Genomic DNA, 14,512 nt, shown 5'->3' on the forward strand with positions numbered 1-14,512 from the left:
GATGTGGTAGAATAAGGTTCATGTGTGACAAACGCGTTAGGGAATCGTAGTGAGGAAGAGTTATTTTATGTCCATTATGAACTTTGGTTTTGTTGTGTTGCAGGGTTCAGGCATTTAAGTTGGGTCGGTAGGGTATGCCTTTTTGAACAGGTTAGTTTTTAGTGATTTCCAGAAGTTTAGGTGCTCATACATTGTTTTCACGGCTGTTGGTAATGCGTTCCATAGTTGTGTGCTTATGTAGGAAAAGCTGGATGCATAAGTTGATTTGTATTTGAGTCCTTTGCAGCTAGGGTAGTAGAGATTTAGGTATGTTTGTGTTGACCCTGTTGTGTTCCTGGTTGGTAGGTCTATGAGGTCTGTCATGATAATTTTATGAACTAGGATGTAGATTTTGAAAGCAATGCGTTCTTTGATTGGGAGCCTGTGCAGTTTTTCTCGGAAGGGTTTGGTGCTTTCAAATCGCGTTTTTCCAAATATAAGTCTGACTACCGTGTTTTGAGCGGTCTGAAGTTTCTTTGATTTGTTCTTTGCATCCCGCATAAATTCCATTGCGGTAATCTGCGTGACTTAGTACCATTGATTGTATCAGGTTGCGAAATGTTTCCTTCAGGAAGAATGGTTTCACGCATTTGAGCTTCCACATTGAGTGGAACATTTTCTTTGTTGTAGATTTCACTTGGTTCTCCAGTGAGAGGTTACTGTCAATTGTAACGCCGAGAATTTTCAGGCTGTCTGTAATTGGAAGGGTGCAACCTGGGATGTTTGTTTGTGGGTTTGTACGTATTGTATTGGGATGAGATGATGAGACAGTGTGTTTTTTCTGTGTTGAGTTTTAGTTGGAATGCATTTGCCCATGAGTCCGTGATGTACAAGCTGAGCTTGATTTCGTTGGTGATTTTTGCCAGATCATGTTTGTAAGGGATGTATATTGTGAAAGGGTTAAGGCCTTGGTTGGATAGGGACTTGGCTAGTGGGGTCATCATTAGGTTGAAAAGGGTCTGTGATAGTGGTGATCCTTGAGGTACTCCGCAGTCTACTTTCCACGGTGATGATATGTTTGAACTTGATTTCACTTGATATGTTTTGGTGGTTAGGAAGCCCTTGATCCATTAAAGTATGTTTCTGCCAATCTCAAAGTAATCTAGGAGTTGATGACATGACAAATCCTGGAACCATGCCTCTTTCAGTCCAGAAACATGCATGACTTTGGGAATCACTATCTTATGCATTTAGCAACCTTTTTTCCGTGGTGGAACCCCCCTAAAATATTTTCATACACAAAAGAACCCCCACTCCTCCCCCCCCCCCCCCCAAACACAAGAAGCCCCCTCTCCCAGAATCACACATAAGCTCCCTTCCCACCCTCCTCCGGGTCTACCATATTGTTGGTGGTCTAGGGGAAACAAGATTGATACTCAGTCACTCCTGTCCATGCTGGCTCTGCTGACAAAATGGCTGCCAGGACCCCCTGCCAGCATGGGCAGGAGCAGCTGAGGATCCTGCCTGCCTTAACTAGCTAGAACTTACACTGATGGGGAACCCCAGAGTTTCACGGAACCCAGTTTGGGAATCACTGAAATAGGGCCTAATTTAGTAAAAATTGGATAAAAGAACTGTTGCAGCGAAGAGAAGAGTTGCTGGTGCAAGCAAACTCCAAGGTTGACAGAGACCACGTGAGCATAAAATACACAGATGCTTGGCAGTGTGCTAAGTCATGATAGCAAGAAGCACAGAAAATTGAATCAATTGAAGTAGCTGGCATTTCTTCAGTCCAGAGTAGGAGGGTGAGCTTAGGTAGAGGGGAAATTAGTTCTTACCTGGTCAAAGATCTTTTTACAGACTGAGAAAATGCTGTGGATATAAGCAGGGAAAAGCTGTGCTCTGTAAAGCTATTTGTGATTTGTGTATACATAATTCTGAATAATTGCTGTGAACATTAAGTTGCTAATATCTTGTGAGAATAAATAAAGTGCATTTTGTTGCAAATGTAAATGTGTGATTTGTAGATTTGAAGTGCTCACATAGACACACCGTTATTCCTTGAAAAAAGGGGACATGGGGTACGAAACTTGTTCTGTGGGAAACCTTCCACTCCCCCTCCCTTATTTCCCATAACTTGATCATCTGATGCCTCCTTTGACCAGGCTCACTCTCCCATAGCTCAGAAAAGACCTTTTTAAACGTCCCTTTCAATATACACTTGCAGCTCCTCACAAGTCCTATCCCACTTTCTTCCTCAAGTTTGTTTCCATCCACTCTTCCTATAGGATTGGTTTTCTACTCTCCTTGTTTTCAGTGTGTTATTGCAGTGACCATCTTCCTCTTATTTTCCTCTAAGGCTTTAAAGAACTATAGAAATGGACAAGCTTGGCTTCAAGAAGTACTCCACCTGTGGTTAAAAAAAAAAAAAAAAGAGTACATTGGACAGAGCTCTGTGCCCATTGCCTCAGGCCAACACACCTCACTGAGATCTGCCCTCACTGCTCCCGCATGTCCCTGTAGGTGAGAATGCATTGGCGGCATGCCCTTAAGCATTTCCTTGCTGCCTAGCTGAGGACCATGGATATCTCCCTGTCTGCTGACTCCCCTGATAGCTTCAGTCCTCCATAGCCTTGATCCCAGCCTGGCCAATGCTTGTATGGTTCTGCTTAGACATTTGCCCTGCCCTGCCCTGCCCCCAAGGCACTGAACCTGATGGAAAGACAAGGTGTCCAATGATGGCACAGTCCTCCACTTAGCCCCCTGGAGCTAGGGAATGCTTTCATGAGGCTCCCTCTACATCAGCGCAAACATAATTACTTTGGACATACCCATTGGCACCAGGGACTCCCTTCTGCTCAGCACAGCACCAGACAGGAGAAATAATGGGTCTGTCTCCCCACATGCTAACTGCATGGGAGTTTGGGCAAAATTGTGCTTCTCTCACCATAGGCACAGAAGCTACAAGTAGAAGAGATATTCAAATAAAGAACAGGAGGTGCAGCAGGACTGCACATCATTCCTCCTCTTCCAGATTACGCTACGTCAGTGCTTTGCCAAACCAGCTCTATCGAGACACTGGGACAGAGCATTCCCTGCCTGCTCCAACCCCCACAGACCTTGGTGTGGATGTAGACATCAAGTCAGCAGCTCATGGACTTCATTAAGTTAGTCAATCAAAACCTTGCTCCTCTAGTTCTTAACACCCCTTCGGAGCCCTGAAAGGAAAAGTGGGACTCATCTGGCCCCTTCACTGCTTCATACCACCACACTACCACCTCTTACTGTTGCCCCAGGATCACGTGAGGAAGGTGAGTTTGGTAAATCCAGCACTGTCTTGGGTCACAGCTGCTCAGACCTCTCGCTAAATCTGCCCTCACCAGACTCCCCAGGCATCCCCTCTGATACCCTGCCTCCATCTTCACTTCCTGCCTCACCACTAGGGGACCTAACCTATCTAGAGTTTCTCCAGAAGCTCTCACCCAGGATACAGCCGACCTGTGCAATTAAGTTCTTGGCAACTTGAAATACTTAGACACCCCTAAGCCCATGGTGGTGATTCCAGTGCATAGGGTTCTTCTTGATTGCAGGAACAATATATGACAAACACTGTCCTAAGGTGTGCCTGTCTGAGTAGCTGAATGTTAATTACTAGGTCCATTCAGTACCCTGATTTAGCAAAACTCAACTCCCACACCAATCCATTATTTTCAGATATATCATAAAGAGGTCTAGGAGCTCTTGTTTCTCACTCCAACACATCTAGGAAGGATCAGAACATGACTGGTGAAAAGGTCTTTCAAGAAGCTATGTTAAGCTCCTGCATTGCTGCTCACCAGTTCCAACTCATTTCTCCCCCATGATTCTCTTCTAGAGGAGTTCTCTCCTTTCTGTACCCAGACACCAAGAATCTCCTTTCTCCCCTTACATAACCTGGATGATCCTGGAAAACATGAACAGAAATAGAAGAAAAATCAATCTCTGTACAAAAAAACAGGAGCGATGACCAGGAAAGTCAACGGTGTACAGCTGGTTTTTATTAAATGTCTTCCAACATGACTCAACATGGGCATGTTTCGGCTGTGAGGCCTGCATCAGGAGTCTGTCAGCTATATAACAAACAACACATGACAAACATCTATAACTAATTGAATCAATTAAAAATTAAAAACTTGAGCCTTCAGCACCTTTGAGATCTCTTCTTGCACCTCTGGAGTGTCCTCTGGCTCAGGTCAACTGGACCCCATGAAGTTATCCACAAACACCTCACTGATCCCCCTTTCTCTAGAGAAAAATCTCTTCAGAGATGAGGTCAAGGAAATAGTCAGTGACATCAAGGATCTCTGTACCATGCTCCATACCCTCTCCTCCGATGGCCTGGACTGGATGCTGTCATCCAGGAGACAGCAGGGCTCCCATCTCTGGAAGATTACACCTCAATTCATGGTACCAACCTTATATCCAAGATGTCTGCCCCTTCACTAGTGACCCCAGCATTATCACAGCACCTAGGAGCAGAGGGCTTGCATGAGGAAATAGAGGAAACAAAAGCAATCCACTGCCCTCACCATGAAGCTCATGTCTAGTTTTTGACTACCTGATTGGGAAGCCCCTACTGGTCAGAAGCAGAATTGGGCACATTGCAAACCTGGTAGAACACAAGGAAAATAGCACCAAAAAAGATGAAGACAATTTGAAGTTTGTTACATTTTTTTGGTGCCGTTTTTGTGTTTGCATGCTCAATCACCACTGACAATTGGGTGCTCGCCTCCTCAGTTTCGCAGCTGCAAGCAGTGCTTAATATGACTTCACTTCCAATGTGTAGTATGCACTGGAAAAGAAAACCAAATAAGTGCTACATGGAGCTGTAATGCACACAGCTTCTAATAAATCAAGGCAGACTGCTAGTGTGCGTGCAGTAGTATCTTCTACCCTTATGCTTCCTGCTGCCTTCCTGCCACACACAACTGCTGGGGCTTGTGTGGCCACTTCTAAACTCCAGGGGGGGTGGGGGAGAGAGGGGAGATGCTGCGCTGTAAGCTGAGGAGGGGAGAGGGTAAATGCACAGCTTCTGAGGTTAATTTACGGTACTTATAAGTGTGGAGTGTGTTTGTGTGGGGGTTCTTTTTAAAGTTGGGCCAATATTCATATACAGAAAGTTCTGCATTGAACAGAGTATTTTGTAAAATACAAGGGAAAATTGAAACTGGATGCCCAGGTTGGGATGTTCCACATTCAGCCACTCTGCTAAACGGGGCATCACTTATGACTGGTTCCAAAAAAGTAAACCGTTTAGAAAAGATTGACTATAGACTGTTCTACTATTACTGTTGGTCATATATACCAATAAACCATGTCTTCTAGAAACAGGAAAGATCTGACAACAGATGGACATGTCAGCACACCATTAGTTGCTGTTATATTTCCTTTAAGCATTGCTGCCTGTGATGATTGCAGAAAAGTAGCTGAGATGGCTGGATCATTATTCTGACACAATTTTGCCATTTTATGTTCCCACCCATCATCTCAAATCATTTAAAGAAGGAATAGCTTGTTACTGAACCATTGATTTTCTGTACTGGTGTGATATATGTAAGATTTTTAGGTCATTTCCACTGTGCTTTCTCTCTAGAGGCTGTGCTTCTTCTTAGTGACTGCTTCAACGTACACTTTTATGGTAATATGGGAATACAGTCACTATCTACTCTTTCTCCAGTCTCTGTCTCTCCTCATGATGGATTACCTGCTCCTCGTTCAAAAAGACAAGGTATTGTGGAGACATACAAACTTCACATTTATAGTTGTATGTTACTCTGTATTTGTAGTGGCTAAAAATAGAAGTCACGCTTCTTTTATTTAGATCTGAACATGCTTACCACTTGGGTCTTAACTTTGACATGTCCTACTCCTGTGGTTGCAGGCGCAGAGTAATTTCTGGGTATTTGTGCTGTCATCATGTGAGAGTGATCTAGTTACTCTGATGGTTGCAGTTTCTTCATTGTTGGAGTGATAAAGTAGGAAGCATCAGTTTGTAAACATTTTAATTTTATTTTTATTGCAATTTCACAAAACATGCCAAAGAACAGTCACTTGTACAGAAACATGGAAATAAGATTTCTTTAAAAGAAATAAGACAAGACTAAAGACATTGAAATTATTAATTTCAAGTTCATGACAATGTAAGAAAATGACAATGTAAGAAAAAAACAAAAGAAAATTGCAAGAAATTTCGATAATCAGTATCTAATAATGCAAAATAAACTGGTTAACATAATAGGCACACACCAATAGCTACTACTGTACTGAGGATTAATTGTCTGTTCTAACTGGCGAATTAGAGTCCATCTTCTTATTACCCAGGAATGCAGACAGCTAGGAAGGTTTAAAAAAATATACATATTTAACATCCAATACATTTACAAGGATATTTCAAAAAGAAAAGGGCACCCATTTGAAGGACTACAGTTCTAAACAACAAGAAACTTTCTTCTCAGAGTCTCATTTTAGTCAAATCTGGAAGACTCTGAGAAGAAAGTTTCTTGTTGTTTAGAACTGTAGTCCTTCAAATGTTTCCAACTTTCTGACCTGAAGGCCCGAAAAGGGTACCTTTTTTTTTTTTTCTTTAAAGAAAACTCATAGAAGCCATTTCTGATTCGATGCCAAAAACACAACTAAAAGTTGTTTAACCTCCGAGACTGTTATCTTAAGTCTCCAGAATATCAAAAATGTTCAAAGCGTCCATCTCTAAATCTGGAGCTGTATTTGCAGTTTTCAAACATTTAACATGCTTAGCTTATGTTTGTAATTTATAAAGAAATTAAAAAGAAAATATTGGATGTTGAAGATGTTCATAAGATACCTATTAATAGTAAGAGCAAAACTGTCACTTATAACAGCCATGTTGTTTGAGAAATAAGAATATAACATAAGAGTTGCCATACTGGGCCAGACCAAAGGTCCATCAAGCCCAGTATCCTGTTTCACCTATAATCCAATCCAAGTCACGAGTACCTGGTAGGATCCCAAAAAGTACATAGGGGCCCTTTTACAAAGCAGCGGTAAGCCCAACGCAGGCTTATTGCATGCTAAAACTGAACTATCGCTAGGGCAACATGGCTGTCAGTGGTAGTTCCAGGTTGAGCGCGTGCCATTTCCAGCACTCCCTGGAATTTTATTTTTGTCTAATTCGGTTTTAATAATGATCTATGGACTTTTCCTTTAGAAAGCCATCCAAACCCTTTTTTTTAAAACCCTTCTAAGCTAACCGTCTTTAACACATTCTTTGGCAATGAATTCCAGAATTTAATTACACTGAGTGAAGAAAAATGTTCTCTGATTTTGTTTTAAATTTACTAGCTTCATTGAATGCCCCCTAGTCCTAGTATTTTGGGAAAGAGTAAACAGACACTTCACATCTACCCTTTCCACTCCACTCATTATTTTATAGGCCTCTATCATATCTCCCCTCCTCCAATTTGAAGAGCCCTAGCCGCTTTAGCCTTTCCTCATAGGGAAGTTGTCCCATCCCCTTTATCATTTTTGTTGCCCTTCTCTGCACCTTTTCTAATTCCACTATATCTTTTTTGAGATGCGGTGACCAGAATTGAACGCAATGTTCGAAGTGCGGTCACACCATGGAGCCGATACAAAGGTATCATAACGTCATCATTTTTGTTTTCCATTCCTTTCCTAACAATCCCTAACATTCTACCAGATGCACTAAACTTAACGAGCCAGCAACGTGGTGTTTAAACTGGTTCTAGCCAGTTTAGCTTGCAAGTAGTAAACCGGGACATGCACAAAAGGGTTCTCCGAGCCATTTTCCTGTCACGGTAGCAGCTAACGAAATCAGAATGCAAATGAGCTAATTACTATTATTATGTGAATCGATGCGATGCACTATCGTTTCCGACCCTATGCACCGTGGAAAACCTAACGGGAGGTCTGCACCTCTCGTTGGGGCTGCTGTGAGTGGGACCCATGCAGAGGAGGATGCCCATCGCAAAAATCGGAAGAGAAAAAACGTCCAAGTGCTCGTCAGGGACGTCCTTTCAAGTGCTAAAACTTGGACGTCCTTCACTCAAAAAAAAAAAAAAAGGACATCCCTGACGAACACTTTGGATGTTTTTTTTCTAAAGATTTTGTGATGGGCGGCCTTTTTGGACGTGTTTTTCTTACGTGTCCGAAATGACCACCACCGGAGAGAATCGGGGATCGGGACGTGCGAGGACGTCCATATCAAAACTATTTGGACCTCCCTTTCAGCTAAACGCGCTATGATTGGCTGAGAGAGACCTGGAGGGGCATAATCTTGTAACTTTTCACAATCCTCTCGCGATTTAACAACTGTGAATAACTTTGTGCCGTCAGCAAATTTAATTACCTCACTAGTTACTCCTATCTCTAGGTCATTTATAAATATGTTAAAAAGCAGCGGTCCCATCAAAGACCCCTGGGGAACCCTACTAACTACCCTTCTCCATTGAGAATACTGACCATTTAAACCTACTCTCTGTTTTCTATCTTTTAACCAGTTTTTAATCCACAATAGATAACTACCTCCTATTCCATGACTCTCCAATTTCCTCTGGAGTCCTTCATGAATTACTTTGTCAAACGCCTTCTGAAAATCCAGATGCACAATATCAACCGGCTCACCTTTATCCACATGTTTGTTTACCCTTTCAAAGAAATGTAATAGATTGGTAAGGCATAATTTCCCTTCATTAAATCCATGTTGGCTTTGTCTCATTAATCCATGCTTTTGAATATGCTCTGTAATTTTGTTCTTTTTAATAGTCTGTACCATTTTGCCCGGCAACGGATCGGCATTACATTGGCCACCCTCCAATCTTCAGGTACCACACTTAATTTTAAAGGTAAATTGCATATTACTAACAATAGTTCCGCAAGTTCATTTTTCAGTTCTATCAGTACTGTGGGATGAATGCCATCCAGTCTAGGAGATTTGCTACTTTTCAGTTTATCAAATTGCCCCATTACATCCTCCAGGTTTATAGAGATTTTATTCAGTTTCTCCGACTCGTCAGCTTGGAATACCATTTCTGGCACCGGTATCTCTCCCAAATCTTCCTCGGTGAAGACCGAAGCAAAGAATTCATTTAATCTCTCCACTATGGCTTTATCTTCCCTGATTGCCCCTTTTACTCGTCAGTCATCTAGTAGTCCAACCAATTCTTTTGCTCTCTTCCTGCTTTTAATATACTGTACCTAAAAAAAAAAAAAAAAAATTTTTACTATGTGTTTTTGCCTCCAATGCAATCTTTTTTTCAAAGTCCCTCTTTGCCTTCCTTATCAGCGCTTTGCATTTGACTTATCATTCCTTATGCTGTTTCTTATTATTTTCAGTCGGTTCCTTCCATTTTTTGAAGGATTTTCTTTTATCTGTAATAGCTTCCTTCACCTCACTTTTTATTCATTCAGGCTGTCGTTTGGTCTTCCTTTCTCCTTTTTTAATATGCGGAATATATTTGGCCTGGGCCTCCAGGATGGTGTTTTGAACAGCATCCACGCCTGATGTAAATGTTTGACCCTAGCAGCTGCTCCTCTAAGTTTTTTGGTTTTTTTTTCTATCGTTCTTCTCATTTTATCATAGTCTCCTTTTTGAAAGTTAAATGGTAACGTATTGGATTTCCTGCATATACTTACTCCAAAGCTAATATCAAATCTGATCATATTATGATCACTGTTATCAAGCGGCCCCAGCACTATTACCTCCCACACCAGATCATGCTCTCCACTAAGGACTAGGTCTAGACCCTAGTTCAGTGGGTGGAGGTAAGTGCTCCCTGCCGCATGGTCATGTGGTAAGAGTTGTCTTATTGCGTGGCCAATTGGGGGGTGGGGTGGGGCTTTTTTTTTTTTTTTTTTTTTTTTATTATTATTATTATATAACACTGTAGTGAAAAGGGCTCTGGCGCGCGTGAAAAATGGCTCCTGCGGATCCCTTTTTCCAGCAGCTTAGTAAAGGACCCCATAGCTTCCATGTTACTTATCCTCAAGGATCAGCAGTGGCTTTCCCCGGGTCTACCTTAATGGTTTTTGGATTTTTCTTCCAGAATTTGTCCAATCCCGTTTTCAAAAGACAGCTGTTCTAATTGCTTTTATCTCATCCTCTGACAGTGAATTCCAGAGCATAACTACGTGCTGAGTGAAAAAGTATTTTGGAGATTGGAGTGTGAGCAATGTAACCCTGACTTAAAAATGGCTCAGGGGGGTGAGTGGAAAATTAGACGTGTGAGCCTGATGTCAGTGCTAGGCAGAGTGATAGAAGCTATTTTAAACACAAAACCCCTTGATATTCTTTTGATATTTAAACACCATGATTAATGTTGAATTCAAATGACAAAATCCAGCATGTAAATGTATGTTCAGTATTCAGCAGCCACTGCAAGTTATCTGGGTACAGCTGAGATTCAGCGCAGGTACCGAATATGAGCTGTACATGGATAAAATTTTGGCCCTGCCTCAGCCCCTGGATTGCCCTTGCACTACTGAGATAGTGCTGTGGTGGTCAGATTATTTCCAGCAACATTGTCCAAATAATATCACTAAAGATCTGGGTATGGCCCTAGTGAGCTGCATTGCTCTGGGTAGAATCCACTCCTACCTATTTATTTATTTAGATTTTGCTCACACCTTTTTCAATAGTAGCTCAAGGTGAGTTACATTCAGGTACTCTGGATATATCTCTGTCCCATGAGGGCTCACAATCTAAGTTTGTACCTGAGGCAATGGAGGGTTAAGTGACTTGCCCAAGATCATGACGAGCAGCAGCAGGATTTGAACCGGCCACCTCTGGATTGTAGGACCGGTGCTCTAACCACTAGGCCACTCCTAAATAAGCGACACTGAATATCAGGCCCAAATTACTGACCTTTATAGATACACGTAGTTTAATGAAAATGAGTCAGCATGAGTTCGTTCATTCATTCATTCGAGTATTTATATAGTGAAGGTGACCCTTGTTTTACCAGTTTTAGATTTTTTGAAGGTGTAAAATATATGTGGATAAAGGTAATTCAATTGAGATAGTATATTTGATTTTCACAAATCATTAGGGAAAGTACCTCATAAGAGATTAATGAAATACCTTCCAGGATTCCTCACCTACCAGAAATATCAACCAAATAATGAACGTGATCCAAGAGGAGAGTAAGGATTCTAATACTGATATTGTAATCCACCTGGGGACAAATGACCTGGCCAAAAATACAAGTTTAGAGTGCAGAGAGTATTCCAGAAGCTTGGAAGGGACTGAAGTTTTTGGTTCAGAGTGCAGCTTTTTCTGAAGTAATTCCTACTGGGAAATTTTAACTTGCCTGATGTAGATTAGAGTATCCTGTCAGCAGAATCAGAAAGATGTAGATCGTGGATGCCTGCCAAAGTGCCTTACTCGACAAATGGTGACAGAACCCATGAGGGAAGGGAAGGGACAATTCTGGATCTAGTGCTCACAAATGGAGGAAGTGTTTCCAAAAATAAAACATGATTGGTAGAGAGGTTCTAACAGCAAAGTTGCATTATATTACTCATTGAATAACTATGTGTACCATATCAGCATGAATTTGGTTTGTTATCCCTTCACTAAAGGACCTTAATTTGTAGAAAGGTTTGCATAAATGAAAGTATGAGTAACAAATAGTGAGTACTCTTAACATTTATACCTGTGACTTGGAATAGTTAAACTTTAATGCCAAGAAGTGCAGAGTGATGCACTAGGGGTGCAGAAATCCAAAAGAGATGTACCAGATAGGAGGACTGAGATTTGTAAGCTCAGCTCAGGCGAGGGACCTTGGGGTGATGCTGTCCGAGGATCTCAAGGTGGCAAAACAGTGTGACAAGGCAGTGACCGTGGCAAGAAGGATGCTAGGCTGCGTAGAGAGAGGTATAACTAGCAGAAGACAGGAGATGTTGATGCTCCTGTACAAGTCATTGGTGAGTCCCCACTTGGAGTATTGTCTTCAGTTTTAGAGGCCATATTTTGCTAAGGATGTAAAATGACTTGAGGCAGTTCAGAGAAAGTGATGAAAATGGTATGGGTTTTGCAGAGCAAGACACATGAAGAGAGACTTGATGACCTGAACATATATATACCCTGGAAGAAAGGAGAAACTGGGGTGATATGATACAGATGGTTCAAATGTTTGAAATCTATTAAGCGACAAACATACCTTTTCCAGAGACGGGAAGGTGGTAGAACTAGAGGACATAAATTGAGGTTAAAGGGGGAGGAACTCAGGAATAATGTCAGGAAGTATTTTTCACTGAGAGGGTGGTAGATACTTGGAATGCCCTTCTATGGGAGATGGTGGAGATCAAAACAGTAACAGAATTCAAAAACGTGTGGGATAAACACAAAGGAATCTTGTATAGAAGGAATGAATCCAAAGAAGCTTAGCGGAGATTAGGTGGCAACACTGGGATTTGGGAAGCAAAACCGGTGCTGGGCAAACTTCAGTGGTCAGTCTCTAATCGTGGCTAGACAAGTTCAGCTTCAGAATTTGGAGAAGAAGGCCAGCGCTGGGCAGACTTCTGTGGTCTGATTGTGGCTGAATAGATTTGAATGGACTAGAATGGAGCTTTTCAGGGCTTAAATGACAACTTTAGATGTTTTAGAACAAAGTCTGTGCCCTGAAAATGGCAGGGAGAAATCCAAGATCGGATGTTCATATAGAGTATCATGTCGTACCTTAATGTAATGGGTTTGTCTTGTTGGTCAGATTGAATGGATCTTACAGTTGTTTATCTGCCGTCATCTATTATGTTACTATATGTAAATTACAATGACATGGGAAAGTAGAGAATGTCCTATTATGGATAGGAAACTGGCTAAAAGACAGGAAATGGAGTAAGGAAAGTGGTTAATTTTCCAAATAGAAAAGGTTCAATAGTGGACTGCCCAAGAGTGTGTACTGGGACCTCTGCTGTTTTAACATTTTCATAAGTGATCTGGAGAAAGGAGCAATGAGTGAGATGATCAGATTTGCAGATAACAGTTATTAAAAGCCATTAAAATAGCACAGGGCTGTGAAGGATTACAGAAGGATCTTGTGAGACTGAGACTAGGCATCTAAATGGAAGATAAAATTTAATGTGGACAAATGCAAAGTGATTCAAGTAGGGAAAAATAATTCCAACTACAGATATAAAATGCTGGGTTCTGAACTTAGGAGTCACCACAAAGAAAAAGATCTTGGAGTCATTGTGGATAGTACTTTGAAATGTTCAGCCCAGTGTGCCATAGCTGCTTAAAAAAATGAAATAGAAGGTTAGGGATTATTTGAAATGGACTGAGAACAAAATTAAATTAAGAATCTCTCTCTCTCTCTCTCTCTCTCTCTCTCTCTCTCTCTCTCTCTCTCTCTCTCTCTCTCTCTCTCTCTCTCTCTCTCTCTCTCTCAGAGAAGGGTGACAAAATGATAAGGGGATAGATTACCTCCTTTTTGAAGAGAAGCTAAACAGGTTAGGGCAGAGACTGTCTCTTCATGTTCAAGTGTACAGTGCTGCGTACATCTAGTAGTACTATAGATATGGTAAGTAGTAGTAGTCTTCAGCTTGGAGAAAAGAGATATATGATCAGGATCGAATAATTCAAGAAGGAACAGCTATTTAACCTCTTAAACAACACAAAACCATTAGGACACTCCATGAAACAACCAGCAGATGGAAAACAAGTCATAGCAAGGACTTTTTTTTCACTCCATGCACTATATTAAGCTGTGGGTCTTGCCAGAGGATTTAGTCAAGACAACTAATAAAGTGGGGCTTAAAAGAGGTTTGGAATTATTAGCCAGGTAGACTTGGAAGAGCCATTGGAGCCAGCATTGTGGGTGCTTGAGCGAGCACCCACAGTTGAGCAAAATCCTCTACTGTATCCAGGAAGGGATCATTTCTGTTGGGTTTAGCACCCCCAATCATTTTGAAAAGTTGGCTCCTATGAGAAGAGCCGTCACTTATCCCTGGAATGAGCTATGAGAAATAGATCTACTTTTGGCGATCTGAGTAATTTTGAGCCTTTCTGGTCACTATTGGAGACAGATGCTGGGCTCTGTAGGGGTATGTCCCTGTGTCTCCCTTGCTGGTCTTGGCCTATACAAGCCTATGACATCTTGTTACTAGAAAATGGCTGCTGCAAACCTCTGACCTGCATATCTCTGTGTCAGAGTCCACTTCAGTTTGTGGAAAATCACTGACAGGCTTGCTGAAGCCAAGGACACTCTGTGCTCCAATTATTCCCCTTCTATCTCGGAGATGATGAGAAGGGAGGCAGGCATGGCACCAGAAGTTACCATTTCCAAGGTCACAAAGAAAAAACAAGAACTCTTCTTGCCCATGCACGGGATGGTACAAGAGGATAATTGGTATCACCTGACCGAGAGGCGCTGGAAGAGTTGGGGAGTTAGTTAGTCGGAATCCTTGGAAGAAGGTGGAGGTGGAAAGAAGACCAGTGACCTAAGAAGGTCCACCAACTGATGAACTGTGTATCTGGAAGAGTACCGTGTGGTTCAGC

At 41.7% G+C, this 14,512-nt stretch overlaps 1 protein-coding gene across 1 annotated transcript in view; it reads left to right on the forward strand.

Annotated features, from left to right (window-relative positions):
- DPY19L4 (dpy-19 like 4) overlaps positions 1 to 14,512 on the forward strand; it is a 113,436-nt gene that overhangs the window by 42,961 nt on the left and 55,963 nt on the right. Inside the window, exon 8 of the mRNA XM_030216760.1 lies at positions 5,612 to 5,746. Coding sequence (XP_030072620.1) covers positions 5,612 to 5,746 — 135 coding nt within the window. The remainder of the gene's footprint in view (positions 1 to 5,611; positions 5,747 to 14,512) is intronic.

This window comes from Microcaecilia unicolor, chromosome 1 (assembly GCF_901765095.1).
Source record: "Microcaecilia unicolor chromosome 1, aMicUni1.1, whole genome shotgun sequence".
Lineage (NCBI taxonomy): Eukaryota > Metazoa > Chordata > Amphibia > Gymnophiona > Siphonopidae > Microcaecilia > Microcaecilia unicolor.